Consider the following 15,807-nt stretch of genomic DNA (forward strand, 5'->3'; position numbering starts at 1 on the left):
CGACTTTCATAAAATCACCACCACACCTCTTATAAACCTAGTACCTTGTGCTAGTGTGGATGGTGTACTGCAAGGGATGAGTGTTTTAATGATCTCTCCGTCAGGGCCGCAGACAGCATCACTGCACTCGGTCCCATGTACTTGGCTGTACACAGTTTCATTTAAGGTGTAGGTCTTTCCATTGTAGCAGCAAAGGCAATCTGAGGCACCTAAAGAACAAATGTCATGGTAACAGGTGACACTTGTAATATAAATACAAATGAAAAGAAAACCAAACTTCTGTAGCTCATATTATCAAACATGAATTACCTGGCTAAAAAACTTCCTCAGTTTCTACCCGAGAAGTTGCACTGGGAGTCTACCTCATTTATTTAAAGTGGGTTGGATTTTTGTTTTTGCTGGTGTTTCTTGGAGTCAGCTTGCGTAGAGGAATTACTGGCTGGTGAAAGCTTCAGAACTGGCACTATCCACACCCGGCATGGAGCACAGGTGCATTCCCTCTTGGCAGGGAACGTGACTGGGATTACTGCCTTGCTGAGTGATAAAACACTGGCTCAGAAGGTGTTGCACAGCCAATTCCACCCACTAATGAGGAACATGCAGTAATAAACAATTTAATTTAAATATGTGAGACGCTTTCCAGGTTTTGGAGAATGTACATTCAGCAACCCAAGGGAATATACCTATTACTGTAACAAAATCAGCAAAACTGAAGATGTGTTGTCTACTGGGTCACTCTGCATTTTGGGATGTGGCTTCTCCCAGACATGGGAATGAACTGATACTATACCTTAAGCAAGTGTGTCCTTTAGGCACACAAACATGTCTATCATAAGCTAGCTCTCTAGGCTTATTATGAAATTAGTGGACAGGAAATAGCACCTCTACAAGATTTGCCCTGCTCTAAAAGTGCTTGTTAAAACAGGTACTATGAATGGCCTGCTTCAGACTACTTTCTGTCTGTCTTCACTGACTACCAAGGAAGTATAAATGTGGACAAGTGGTATTTATCTGGGTGAGATGAATCCCATATTTCACGCCTCTGTCCTTCCTCCCTATGATTATCCTTTAGACAGTTCTTCAGGTCAAAGGCTGCATTTTGCTTATCACAGTATACCTGTACTGCTGTGCAACCACCTATTGAACTAGCTAGCTGGAGTCCTATTACCAATACCCCTGCAGTAACATGTGATGTTAATAATAATAATAAAAATAAAGGTCTACCATCACTCAATGAATGGTGAGGGTAGTGAAAAGTTACCTTTGGAGTCTTCAGCACATAGCTTCTCTTCAGGATCACTGAAGTTAAAAAGAAAAGGAGAAGACTTGTTTTATTGACTTGAATCAGTATGTGGAATAACAATGTCTGCAACAGCATCTACTTTTACATAAAAGCCTACTCCTGGAGGATTTAGTGATAATTGCCACTGCATATGAGCATAAACCAAATATTGCCTAGCTTGTCCTTTCCAGTCCTATTCTACCTCTCTTACCATCAACTGACCTACCATGAAGTGCAGTTGTCGAAGGAGACGCACTCCCTGCTCTTCTCATCAAAATATGGCTTGTCAGGACTACACTCTGGGTAACAGCCTGGAAAGTTGAAGTAGACAAAGCATTCTTAGTCTGCTTCACATAGATCCAGGGAAAACACGTAAATACCTCTATCAGATGCAGATTTGATCCCAAAATGAATGTCATCCCACTATGAACGTTCTTTATACTACCAATTATTTTTCCATGTCCTCCTTTTCCCTCTCTCCCAAAAGTTTTCATTAACTGTGTTTGTCAACAGCTAATTATACATTGCAAATTTAGACTGAATGACCTTTTATGTCTCCCCAGATTTAAAGGCAACAGGCAAATTATGCTATGAATGGCACCATGACATGGAGAATTAGCCCAGGCGAGGCACGGTCAGTGAGTTTCTGGGGCAAATGGGATAGCCTTTCAGCAGCCTTGATGCTTAAGACATTTAAAATGAGACTAATACCTTCAACTCCCATAAACTACATTGAAGTCAAGCACGAATTACCTTCTAAACTGTACAGCAAGTTCCCACATTTCCCTTGTGGGTTCCTGCAGGTCTTTAGACAAGAGGCTCCACAGGGTTTATAGAACCACTCATGTTTGTCAGGTGGATTGTAATAATCACAGAACACAGCTGGAACAGAAGCATAAAAAAACTCCAAGTCTCAGACACTGGGCAAAGTTCATTTTCTAAATCTTGCAAACAAGAGCTTGTTAAGTCATGCATGCACAGTGATGTCAGAATTCTGCTTTTCTTTATCTCCCGTGTGCCTAAGCACATGGAGCACTGCTTTTCTGTGTGCATTTTTAGTGCAATACTTACGGCAAATGGCAGGCGTTCTCCAGTCAATACAGACACCAGCTCTGCTACAGCTTCTTGAATAAGCAGCAACTGAGGTACAAAAGCACTCACAGTCTCCCACACTGTCACAGCCACAGAAGTCAGAAATACAAGATTCATAATATGGTATTGGGTTCACCTATCAAAATACCAACAGATCTGTTACTACAGATAGACATGCTGCATTGTGTTTTAATGGGAGAAAGGGCTCTGAATTTCTGCCTTCCACTAGCAGTTTCTTTGGCAAAACCAGGCTGAGTCTGTGACAGACTGGGATTGTAATGAAAGAGCTATGAGCTATAATGTGTGTAATACTGGCATTTATGCTCAAAATGTCTTTCCACTGTAATTTCTGCAGGACTGAACTACCTTGCTTTGGGTTAGCACAACTATATAGTGTGTGCACTCTTTAACTGAGAGATAGTGATTAAGTGAGTATAAAAGGAAATCCTATTTCCACTGAACTTCGCATTTCATGTGTTTTAACCTGTCCCAACATGAACTAACCAAGGAAATTAAGCTGTTTGCTTTTCAAATGGCTTATTAAACTGCATTGAAGCTTTGTATAGATATTCTTATTAAGAATTAGTAGCTTTGTTTCTGTTTAGATTAATTCAATTTGTGTCTAAAATAAACCAAATAATTAATCTCTCTAGGTAATTTGAATAAACTTTCCCAAGGATCCCCATACAAACAGTCCTACACTAACTTAGATCCAGATTTTACAAACAGGTAGCTAACTTTTTACTTCTAGTGGCCAACTATTATCCTCTGTCTTCAGTTGCTCAAAACAGGCACTGCTGTTTCCTCAGTACTGTGCAACAGGATTCAACTGGCATAGTTGTTAAGTGAGGTTTTGAGTGAGGTAGCCCTTGTACTCGAGGATGGTGTGTAATAGGCTTTAATAGTGAAAATTTGTGTGCAGATGTGCTGCATAATAGCAACAAATACCTAGTGTGAAACTACGAGGATAAGAGAACAGGATTACCTTACTGTGACAGGCTTCAAAGATGTTACTCTTAATGATGCTGCAGTGCTTATGTCCTAGGGCAGACTTGAAAGGCTGATCGGCACACAGGTCTGTCATGTTTATATTTGAGCAGGTGCTTGTTATTTTCCAGCTGTTTCCAAACTCCTGGATGCTCATCTCCATGGACTGCCCCCTGGTTGTGAAGTCATTCCTTGAGCGGCCATCAAAGTCCCCACAAAGGCCACAGACTTTTCCCTGGGTAATTTGCATAGGCACAGTAAATGGTTTGGTTATTTTGAGTGCAGCGCACTGTTTGACAAAAATAAACTATAGAACAGGCCAAGGCAAAATAGCTGCAAATTTCTAAACGGTCATCAAAATATGGCTTAGAAAAAGCTGGACTCCAAGTGACAAGATCACTCTGTTAGCCTGCCAATACTGCAAAGTGTCTGGCTTTACTTCTAGCTCCAAATATTCTGGAGTGTTTCATACTGACTGAACAATGAAATAAAACACAAGACATGGCCTGCTTGCTTCTTCTTGTCCACTGCATCAAATACTTTTCCAAGCCTGCTTTTCAAGTTGGGGCTCCAGTTCTGGATGCATAACTTTGAGGTTGAAATCATAACCCTCAGTCCATCCCATACATACCTGGAAAGATGGTGCCACGTGAACAACAACAGTAGTCTTCTGGTCCCACATGAAGTTCATCCCTTGATTTGTTTCAATCACAATATAACCTCCTCTGAGATCCACTTTGTAATTCTTCTCAGCTCCTGGATCAGTGGCTATCTCCTGAATTCTTCCTTCCAAGAGCCTGATTTCACTGCTCTGCAAGGAACAGATACATTGCATGAAAGGAAACTGAATAGAAAACTTAGTGTAACAGCACTGGTATTCTGCCTCTTGTCCTTCATCTTACTTTTTCTGTAGTCTTTACACTATATCTTGGTCTACTGCCAGACACGTGAGCCACAGACAAGACCCACTGAGTTCAATGGGAAATGTCTACCCTTGCATGACAAGTCTTACCTCACAGCCACAGAAATTGTCCTCATTCTAGATGAAATCTGTTCTGCTGGCACAGCAGCTCCTGAGTGCACGGGCAATTGGGTATGCTAGAACACCCCTTGCCATGCTGCTTTGTTTTACTGTCCCCTCACCCCCCACTATGGGAGAAATCTCTTTTGTGTGCACTTTGGGGAAATGCTAAGCCTAAGCTGGAGGGAAGAAGCTCTTCCCTCTGTAGTTACATCTGCCCTGTGCTCAAACCATGGTACAGAAACATGCTCCTCTAAAAACTTTACCATCACTCCTATACCACTAAAGTCACAGATGCAAATACACACACACATGCACATAGAGTGCTGTTGACTTCCTGCACCTATCCCCTCACCTGCAGAAGTGTCCAGCCCTGTTAACACCAAATACCTAAAACTTTCCCAGCTTGCCTGCCTCTGCTTTCTGGCTGTTTGACTTCCATAGGTACTCTCTAGCACCAACTGTGTTGGAATATTAGGGGATACTACACTAACTGCTACAAAATCAAGACTACAGCTCCTCAGTTATAACCAATTCTAGACAAACCTCAAAAATCAGTGTGATCTTTAGGGAGCAGATGGAGAGTGACTTCCCACAGGCGTTGTTCTGAATTACAATTCGGAAGGTGCCAGCATCCATGTTATTGGGGCAAAAATCCTTAGAAAAATAGATAACATTGTATTAGATATTTTCAGGTAACTAGACCAGTCTTAAACCATTCTGATCTGACTTCTGCTATTTTGTCAATTATTTATTCACCAAAACTCTGGACATTTTAGAAGAATCTGGTGGCAGCTGACCTGGTGGCAGGTTCATACTTGACCAGGAATTTCAAAGGGAAAAGCTAAGGAAAAAAACTGAGCTTTTCATAGCACCAGTCCTGCACAGCCAAAAAGGTAAAAATATTTTTTCTTAAAATTAACAAAACCAACTGTAATTTGGGGATGACAAAATGTCTCACTGAGTGCTGTCTCATTACATGCAAGTATTATACCTGAGGCTCACACATTAACCTCTAAGTGCTTCTGTCATAACAAAAATACTGCCAGTGTTGGATGGCTGAGAGAAACACTTAGCTTTTCAACACCACACCTACTCCTTTCCCTTGCAGATGCTAGCATGACATCAGGAAAGGGCTGCCCAGCCCAGGAGTTAGTCGTTTAGGATCACACAGCGCCCTCTTGTGTCACTTCTGAGGGTTAATTGCTTTGCTTTTAAATGGAAAATCTCACTCTATCTGCTCTAGGAACAAGAGGAAGGGGTAGGCTCGGCTTATCGGTGTCGACTACTTTGCATGGGATAGCTCTTTAATTACTCAGACTGAACCCTACAGTGTAAGCTGTGAAAAGCATATGGATAAGAAAGTGAAAAAAATTGATACCTGAGCTAGGATATAGTCACAGTCTCCCAGGAAATCAAACTTCTCCCCATCAAAGCTCATGTAATGCCCGTTTCCATACACAGTGCAGGTTCCCTTGCAGGGATTGTCTGTGCAGTTCCACTGCCTTCTGTTACAGGTGCTGGGAGGCGAAATGCAAAGAATCACAAACTTGGTACGAAGTGTGGTTTTTCCTTAACCCCAAACAGGGGCAGAGTAATTAAAATGTTTGTCTTTTGCAGTACTTCAAAGAAAGCAATCATCTCTCACTCTTCCAGACTTACCTTCTCAACTCTTCTGAGACCATGCCATGAAATGGCCTACTAATCAGAAAGTTCATGTTTACTACCAAGACATATTTGAACTTTGTCTATTCTTATTTTATTTTTTTCATTCAAAGATCTTTCAAATCATTAAGTCCTGGGAACAGGCAGTGGGGATTTAGGAGGTAAATTCAAGGTGAAGAACTGAATATTTAACCATTTCTGAATATTAATCTGTGAGGTGCTATGTGGTCGGTTCTGTTCCCGACTACAGTGTTGTGAACCAATTATTATCCCTGTCTTCACTTGTGTATTGGGCTGAGATGGAGTTAATTTTCCCAACAGCAGCTCTCATAGTGCTGTGCTCTGTACTGGTAGCTAGAAAGATGTTGATAACATGCCAGTGTTTTGGCTACTGCTGAGCAGTGCTCGCACAGCACCAAGGCTGTCTCTCCCAACATTCCCCCCTCACCAGTAGGCTGGGGTGGGCAAGATCTTGGGAGGGGACACAGCCAGGACAGCTGACCCAAACTGACCAAAGGGATATTCCATACTATATCATGTCTGCTCAGCAACAAAAGCTAAGAGAAAGGAGGAGGAGTGGGGACATTCGTTATCACAACATTTGTCTTCCAGAGCAACCACTATGCTTACTGAAGCCCTACTTCCTGGGAAGTGGCTGAACATCACCTGCTGATGGAAAGCAGAGAATAATTCTTTTGTTTTCCTTTGCCTCTGTGTGCGGCCTTTGCTTTTGCTTTATTAAACTGCCTTTATCTTGACCCATGAGTTTTTTCCCATCTTATTTTCTCCCCCGCCCTGTCTTGATGAGAAGGGGAGTGACAGAGCAGCTTGGTGGGCACCTGGCTTCCAGCCAAGGTCAACCCACCACACCTTTACAAACTTCACCTCCAGTTCAGTAACCACAGACAGAAAATTTTAGTTGTTATACACTTGACACAAAGACTACAATTTTTTTTCCCCCTATGTGTCCTGTTCTCATAAGAAAACAAAGCCCTCACTGCAACAAAACCTCTTAATGGCCTCTGTGATACCAACAACTGCTTATCAGGGTTTGGCTTCACATGTTAAACTTGATTGCTTGTATCAGTGATGATCAGACCAAAGTGTTTCTGGCTCTTATTTTCTGTGCATCCTCTTGGGAGGACTATAGAGTTTCATCCTCACTAAATAATGGGTAAGGATTCAAAGCATTTTACTCACCTTGATGAGTAATAACAGTGAAGTCTATGGCAGAGTTATACCAGCAATTGGAGCAACTAAAGCATTAATTTATCTTCTTTGAGGACCACGCACCTGGAAGCACTGCAAGTCACTGGAAGATCATTGCAATTCAATCCTTTTCTGGGGTTCAGCTGTGCCCAACAGACACAGAGTCAATTCCCCTTTGTAGAATGTCCAGCCACAGACCAACCTGGATGAGGCTGGTACTTCAAAGCTGGTGTGGAAGCAGTTTGCAGAAAAGGATGGAAATTGTTTGACAGAAGGTCTTGGTACTAGTTCTCCCCAAGTGCAGGCTCATGCAGCATGTTGCAGAGAGGAAATGTTTCCCCTTGTATTTTTACTAGAATGGCTCTAATGATGGCTCTAATGATGAAGAGGAAGGCTTCAAAATACATCCTGCCCCACGGGCCTCTATGCACTGACAATTTTAACAGCCTTTGTTATAAAACAAGGCTCTCTGCAATAACATACCATGTGTTGCAGTCCACTTTGATGGTTTCCCCAGGTTTATAGAAGTGTCCTCCATGGACACATGGGCATTGATCTTTGGGAATACATCCTCCGCTGCCATCCAATACCAGCCCATCGGGACACATGCAGCCAGAAACGCATTCTGTGACATACTGCGTATATAAAGATACAACACAAGGCAACTCGTTAATGCCCAGAAAGTACAGGGAACCAGCAGCAGTGCTAGCTCTGGATGCCAAACTTTTGGATTTTTTTAAAAAATCCTATAACTGTTAGTGACAATCAAACTACAAGTAACACAGCTACATGGGTAGCTATAGCTGCTGTGTTATCAGTAAAGTAGTTGGTCCGTGAATAGCGTAACATGTTACCGTCAGCGTTTGTTAAGGACAATCATACATGCTTAATCATGTTGTCCCATGCTCCTGCTAGGAAGTGAAGTCCTTACACAGTGCATATCCTGTGTCTTACAACTTTTCTGACACTCTGATCCAATCGCACCAGGACCTGCAGAGCTGCAGTTGAAGTAATACATAGGAGCTGGGCAATCTATAGGAGGAAGAAAACATTTTAGGAAGGTAATTTAGTGAAAACAGTAAGGATGCCACCAGCAATTGTAAAACAGGGTGGAACATTTCAGAGGGCAGCATGTGTCTCTCATTTACAGTTCTATTAGCTTTTGCTTCTGCCCACCAACAGTGTGGGGAGAAGGAGGCAGATAACTTCTACGCTTTAGGAAATTTCTTCATCTTTTAAAGAATTCAGCAAGTCTGGTGACATTTTTACAAAGACAACTATTATCAATAACCAGCCCATTTCAGGGAGAAGGCAAAAATGTGCAGAATACTAAAATGTTACAGGAAGCGATAGATAACACAGAAAAACCTTATAAATACTAGCTGACACCATAATGCCGTTATTTAACAAAATCTCACCTTTTACCAGGACAGTTTCTCCAATGCAGTCTAATCTTCCTTGAATGCATTTGCTAAAGAGATTCCACAAAATGAAACATATCAGTTCTTTGCACATTTCTTTCTCACTAGAGAGAAAGGCACTGCAAAACTTCGCGAGTCACACAAATAACAAATTCCTATCAAAATGAATATTTGGTACAGTTATTAGGTTCACAGACATGAATTACCATCCCCAGAAGGAAGATTAAGACACCCAGCTCTTAAATACTCTTCCTTCATCTGCCACTGGTTTACTGTGTGTTTTCTCTAAATCAAGTTTTTCCTAAGCATCTCCGTGAGATGACACTCATACTTTCTTAAATAAGAGACTTCTTACATTACTAAATGGATCTGTGTTTACAAAGTAGTCTAGAATCCTCAGAAAAAAATATGGGAGTTGGAAGAGAGAGAAAAAACATGTAGACATCTAAATGCACAAATAAATTGTTTGAATAAAACAGCCTTCCCCTGGAATTTGTTTGCATTGCTGCCCTGAACTGGTTGAAAATGAGAAAATGATGATTGTTTTTTACTGCAGATGCAAATTAATTATGTCATTTTTAGTATTTACCCCCAAATTTCTCTCTCTCTGTCTCTCTTTTTAAAAAACTCAGTTTAAAAACTGAGATTTGAGTTTTTTTCCCGGACCATTTTTATTTTTTAAATAGTCTGCAGGATGGTGTGTCGGAGGGTGGTTTTTGCTTTGCTTTTTCATTTCAAAGCCAGAAACTCCCCTAAGGCCCCTGTCTTTTAGAAAACTTGCTCCCACTGTATATGGGTATTTTTTACACAACAATGAACTTTGCAGAGAAACAGATTGCAAACTTTACTCTGCTTAACATGTTTTCAGATTCTTGTTTGCTAGCAGGAATATAGGATCTTAACCTTTGCTGTGGCTGCACTTCCTGCCAGGGGAATATTTGCTTTGGTACAATCTAGGAGAAATTTGTCATTATTCTAATGAGCCCTGACATCCCCTAGGTATGCAGCCTTTGCATCATCAGAGCATCTTACCACATCAGTTTGTCCTCTTGGAAGGAGTTGCCAGGTTGAACAATCTTGCCTTTGTAGTAGCAGGGACAGTCATCTGGAGTTACACATTCCTCCTCGTCATTGAGGTAGGTCCCTTCAGGGCAACCACAGCCCTCCATAGGAGCAATCTGAACTTTACACAGCGGATCAGGTTCATCCAGCGAGCGGCAAGACTGGTTACAGTACTTCACGCTATAGTTATAAACCATAGTCTCAGGACACTCCTCAGAGGGATCTTTGCAAGAGAAATAAAATGGATGTATGGCCTTCTCTGTGCAATCATCGTTCATGCTGTTGATGCAGCTTTCTGCGTGTTGGTAGCCATAAATGTGCTTTTTTCAAACTAGAAGACCTTGTCCCCCAGTGGTCTAGGGGAATTCTGCTCACATAGCCTAAACTACGTGACACTGAATACTGAAATACTCAGCAGGGTATATCTTGAATGAATAAGGGAATCGGTGTAATTTTGTACTTTTTACAATTTACATTTCTATCTTATTCCAAGAACTGAAACCAATAACTTCTGACTTGTCCTTGTCATTAAAAATTAATTTTCTGTCCTTTACTAATGATTTCTTTGGCTGGAAATAATTTAAGAAATGAGTATATTTTGTAAGGGGTAAATTTTGACATTAAGTGGGCAGTGCCAAGGAAATCTGCCAATCATCTGATGCTATCAAAGAAAGTGTGTTTGAATTCTTATAGATGTCTTGAGGAAAACTCTTGTTGTCATCCTCTGGGGAAATGAGAAACAACAGGTTTTAAGATCACTGGGTGGACCAAAAGTTAAATACCAAAATCTAAAGAAAGAGCTCAACTGACCCTGTAAGACAGTGAAATGCTGGTTAATTTTCACAGCCTACCAAGAAACAACACCTTCAAAACTCTGCCATAAAATCTGCAGTAGTGATCCATAGGAAAGACATCAAATTTTGTCAGGAAATATCACCTGCATTAAGGTTGTGGTTTTCAAGAAAGCCTGGCATCCAGATTCCTCTGAAATTCAATGAGAACTGGGGATCTAGTCATCTTGGACCTCTTTCTAACTCACATCCACAGATTTAACCCCACAGCTGTTTTTTCAGATACACACAGATGTACTAGAAGTTACAGGGTAGCTGTTCATGGGCAATTGTGCTAATCAACTTTGCAGCAATGTTATCACCATATCAGCGCTAGGTTCCATGCTTAAACAAAGGTCTGTATGGTTTTCCAGTCCATGACCACAGTACACTTTCTTAGATTAGCTAGTGTGCTAGGTTTGCGTACACATTCAAAACCACCACCTCCACCAACAAAAACCAGTTGGTTTCCTGGTCTTAGCTGGAGCAGACACGATATCCCGTGTATAAATTGAGCAGGCCATATTCTCCTATGTTATAGGCATACTATGAAGATGCAGCAAGTGGTATTCATAAATCAAAATAGGCCAAATAAGAAAGATGTTGAACATGAGTTTACATCAGATTTACCTGAATGAGTGTCTCGATTATTAGCTATTAATGCAATAAAATAATGTGTTTATTTTCTCCCTTCAATTTTTCATAGAGGAAAAAGATCAATTTTGGCAAAGCGAGATCAGGTAAGAAAAAGGTTATTTGATTATAGTACTCATGGTCACAGATTTGTAATCTTAGATTACATACCTCACGACTGATGGCATGAGTGCAGATAACATGAGCATACCAAAGATAGCTTCAAGCTAGCTTGCACAAGGAGCACTAGAAAAACAGTACCATGACTTAGCAGAGGCTACTAACCCCAACGGTCTTCTGGGTAACCAGTAACCCAAGTAATGGTTCATGCTTCCACTAAAGATTATGTCACATACACGCACAGCCAACAGTTAGCTAGTAGGATTTACTGACTTCATATGCTCTACTGACTGTTATGTAGACATCCCTTTAGGATATAACCTAGATGCTGCCTGCAGCCTGGCACAGCTAGACACAGCTGCAGGAGCTGAAAGGGCCTTTCCAACCCCCGCAATGGGACAGACCACTAAGAATGATTGTTCTGGCCCATTTATTTTTTCACTCATGAATAGTGCAACCTTCAATCTTATCACGGGTATGTTCCCAAAAGATTATTTCTTCTTAAATAAGGCCTAAAATGATTGTGTTGATTAAGCCATTAGCATTTTTTCCCCAGGGTTAGTGCACTGAGTCAATATTGCCTACTGTCCACAGATTTCAGTCTAACCCATGCTGCAAACAAGTCTCGCTTTGGCATAAAAAAATGTCAGCAATTCTATGTCAATAACAAAGCTTTCAATAAACAGAGACTGTGTCTAGTACATAAGTCTGCATGATTCTAGGATAATTTGCTGTGGACTACACTGTCTTCCCTTGGAATTTTTTCAGCACAGGTTTGTTAAATTGTTCTTACTGCAATCTTAAATGTCCTCAGCAAAGCACCATATTGGTTACATTGTTTGTTTCTATTAAATATCCCAGCTAACCTCTAAGTCAGGCAATTAAATAGATCATAGGTGCATCAAAGCTGCATAAAAATAATTGTTGTTATGTTTCCTGTTCAGATGTGTTATTAGTCAAGAATTTTTGTGTTGTTATATGCAAATCTTACTTGAACTATCTGATCATCAGTGGAAAAATGGAAATGTTGAAGTAAAATTCAGAAGCTGGGACTTGTGAGTTTTATTCTCAGCTCTGATACCACCTCATAATAAATTGTGGCAGTGCTAAAGAAAAATATATACACATGTGGACTCCGAACCCAGGATTTAGTGACAATGTGTATGTCCAAGAAACTTTTGTTCATTTGTTAGATAGTCCTGAGCTGAAAATGCCTTTAAACACTTCCACATTCTCAGATATCACCAATATGTATTTATTAAAAACCATTACTACTTTACTGTAACGTGGAAAAATGCAGTTAATGTGAGTGATACCATTTGTAAGGGCAACGTGTGAGACAAGAGGGCTGAGATGAACTGCAAAAAAGATATCAGAATTAAAATACATGGGGAGGCCCATGTGGTCAAAACTAACCTAATTGCAATGCCTTGTTGTGATTTGATTAATACACCTTATACTCTTTTGCTTCTCTGAGTACTGAATTTACCTAATATTTTACACAAGGAATGTGCATCATAAGAGCATGAAGTGGACATGAACTGATTTTGGCAGGCAGAATTTTTTTATAGAATACATGCTTATTCTCTTTTTGAAAGACCCACTAACTTGATGACTAAGCGCAAAGGATACAGACTGCCGCAGGCTGGGCTCTCCTGAAGCTGTTCCCCCATATCCCTACCCAAGGTATTTTGGGATGCATACCGCAGATGCCCTGCCTCCAGCCCTTCAGGGACATGCCTGCTGCAGCGCAGTCTCTGGAATAAGTAGAGAGCACACTACACAGTGCAACTTCACTCTTCTCAGCATTACAGGTGTCATACATACATTTCTAGGGGACAGAAAAGGACATGGGTATTATTATGCCCAGCTCACAGAAGAAACAGGGAAACATATAGCAATTCAAAAAGTAGTCAACCAATATGTTTTTGAAAAAGTATTATTACCAATGAAACTTATTTGTAGTATCTCTAAGAGAAAATGTATGCTAATGAAATACTATGCAAACCTGAGAAATAGGAAATCAATTACAGTCATGTAACTGCAATGATGTTGCATCTAACACTCATTAATAGATGAATAATAAGAATGATAGGGCACCTGTACTTCATTAAAGCCCTAAGAAATATCCATACCAGCTTCCCATGAGGATGCACAATCTAGGACATGTCAAAATATGTAATCTGACAATATACAGAACTGAAAATATTGCACAGCGATGACTGGCACTTGTGTACCTATCTAGTGTGTAGGTAAGATACCCCCAATTAAATGACAGGTGCACAACAGAAGATGGTTTAATAGGAAATCATATGTAATGACATCTAAAGAACTAGTTAGGTAAGCATAAAAGGGATTTAAATCTAAAGTTCTTTTAATTGGTTGGCTGGACAGAAGAACCCAGATACAGCCAGTCACTCAAGGGCAGCAGGGTCATACTGCATAGATGGTGACTTATCCTGCCATTACTGATGTCATGGAAAATGCTTCCATGAATCATGGTTAAAAATCTGATGAGATCAGCAGGAGTAACAGACATATGCATAGGAAAGTGGTTATTACTTTTTCTTAATTGAAAATTGCAAATTCCTATTTCACTTATAGTTAACTTGAATTCTCAAGCAGATATATTTTCTGAGGGAAAGTTGGGAGAGGCAAAACATGAACCATATTTTTAAAAGGATCTGAAGACATTAAATTTTAGACAAAATTTCAGGCTCAGGTATTTTCTCAGTAAGTTGTATCACACATACCCCCTACATGGATTTTCTGCATTTTTGCAGAAACTTCTTTACTATTCACATAAATGCAGTAACTCCCTAGCTCAGCCAACTTCCTCAACAGCATTATAGATCTGTACACCAAGAGTACTTATGGGCAACTTCTTGCATTCTAAATATAAGGAGACTAACATGATTCCACAGTAATAAATGGGATATAAATGTTGTAAATATAGTATATATTCTCCCCCTAGATGTGAATTTTAAACCAAGTCAGAGGGAATCCATGGGGCCGAGAAAACTCTCAGTTCAATCCCACACAGAAACACTGATTTGGCTTTTCAGAGAGTGAACAGTTTTCAAGAACAGCAAACCCATATTTTCTTATTTTGCTTCTGGATCATGCAACAGAACTGTCAGTGATGGCAGTCACTTAATATTTTCAGGGCTGCAGCCAAAAAAGTCCAATTGTATCTTGCTTAAACTCTCATGTTGTTATTTTTCTCATCAGCATCAGTGAACTTCTTTGCAAACAGGCATTACTGTAACCTGTTTCACTCCCCTAGGCCAGACTACCTTCATGGCAGATCAGTCTCTGGACTAGATTAAACCACCCATTTAGACCAGTGCCTTACCTTGATGTACACAGAAGGTTCTACAACAGAATGGCAGGCAGCAAACACACTGCTTGTGTTAGACAGAAGAGCACACCAATGCTGGGCGAATTTTTCTGACGTGGGAAAAAAAATCATTGTCCATAGTCACTTGAACCACATTACTATATGAATCAATATTCTTATCAGGTATCACACAAAACTAGAATGTCTTGAAGTGTTCAGATAAAGCCAGAAGGAAATACGGGACATTAACATATCAAGGTGATAAGCTTAGTTGGATGGGTGACCAGCCATCCCCCTAAAAGAAAGGTTTCACCTTCCAAATACTAACATTATTTCAGGGTCTGGATTTGGAGAACATCTGCAAAAACTCCCCATTTTCCATCAAACTTTCCTAATTCTTTACAGTCAGATAATTCCTCATAGTCAAGCAATAACATCAAGCATGTAATAATCAGTGAGCTGTGGCTATGACCTGCAGCTTTAATTACATGTGGCAATATCTAGGAGAGTACAGTCTGAATCCTATATATATCTAAACCTAGTCAAAGTGAGAAACCAGACAGGGCATCTAGTACTGTACAATGCTTGCTGAAGAAGTCAGTACTGTTGATAACTTACTCCTTTTGTCTTCAGCACAGCTGTAGATTGGATTAAGATCTTGCCCAAATATTGACAACCAACTATGTTCTGCCTTAAACCTAAATTGTTCTCATTGATGCTGTGTGTGCTTTTCCAGTCATCAGTGACGAAGGTGTTGGCTTTCTCTAGCAGTGCAGTGTTTTTGTTTTATAAGCAAAGCTGTCACCTTAAAGATCTGCAAAACCCAGTGTGTTCTCTCTAGTAATAGCTTCAAATGCAGTGGCTTTTGATGTTTATGAAATTTCTAAATCTTTTTTTGGTTATCCATCATGTGAAAATTATTTAGCACTGATAAACCAGGCATGGAAAGCCTGCTACCTTTATCCATGCTGTTTGAACAAGGATCTTCAAAGTTGTCCTCAACATCAAAACAGCCAGCTCTAGTTTTCCATGAGTTACCAAAAGCAGAAGCTGAATCTTCCACAGCTCCAGTGACTGTTCTGAAGTCATCAGTCTGGATGTTATTGAAATTGCCACAAAGACCTGGGGGGGGGGGGGGGGGGGGG

General features: G+C 40.4%; 1 protein-coding gene across 1 annotated transcript in view; it reads right to left on the reverse strand.

The window, feature by feature from the left end:
* LOC104833315 (mucin-5B) overlaps positions 1–15,807 on the reverse strand; it is a 44,496-nt gene that overhangs the window by 14,866 nt on the left and 13,823 nt on the right. Inside the window, exons 13-28 of the mRNA XM_010569900.1 lie at positions 15,620–15,784; positions 14,678–14,772; positions 13,027–13,153; positions 9,710–9,962; positions 8,675–8,727; positions 8,188–8,288; positions 7,740–7,891; positions 5,764–5,902; positions 4,929–5,039; positions 3,993–4,172; positions 3,360–3,596; positions 2,354–2,510; positions 2,036–2,164; positions 1,509–1,593; positions 1,262–1,299; positions 45–200 (exon numbers count right to left, since the gene is read on the reverse strand). Coding sequence (XP_010568202.1) covers positions 45–200; positions 1,262–1,299; positions 1,509–1,593; positions 2,036–2,164; positions 2,354–2,510; positions 3,360–3,596; positions 3,993–4,172; positions 4,929–5,039; positions 5,764–5,902; positions 7,740–7,891; positions 8,188–8,288; positions 8,675–8,727; positions 9,710–9,962; positions 13,027–13,153; positions 14,678–14,772; positions 15,620–15,784 — 2,178 coding nt within the window. The remainder of the gene's footprint in view (positions 1–44; positions 201–1,261; positions 1,300–1,508; positions 1,594–2,035; positions 2,165–2,353; positions 2,511–3,359; positions 3,597–3,992; positions 4,173–4,928; positions 5,040–5,763; positions 5,903–7,739; positions 7,892–8,187; positions 8,289–8,674; positions 8,728–9,709; positions 9,963–13,026; positions 13,154–14,677; positions 14,773–15,619; positions 15,785–15,807) is intronic.

This window comes from Haliaeetus leucocephalus, unplaced genomic scaffold (genome assembly GCF_000737465.1).
Source record: "Haliaeetus leucocephalus isolate CR32 unplaced genomic scaffold, Haliaeetus_leucocephalus-4.0 Scaffold280, whole genome shotgun sequence".
Taxonomy (NCBI): Eukaryota; Metazoa; Chordata; class Aves; order Accipitriformes; family Accipitridae; genus Haliaeetus; species Haliaeetus leucocephalus.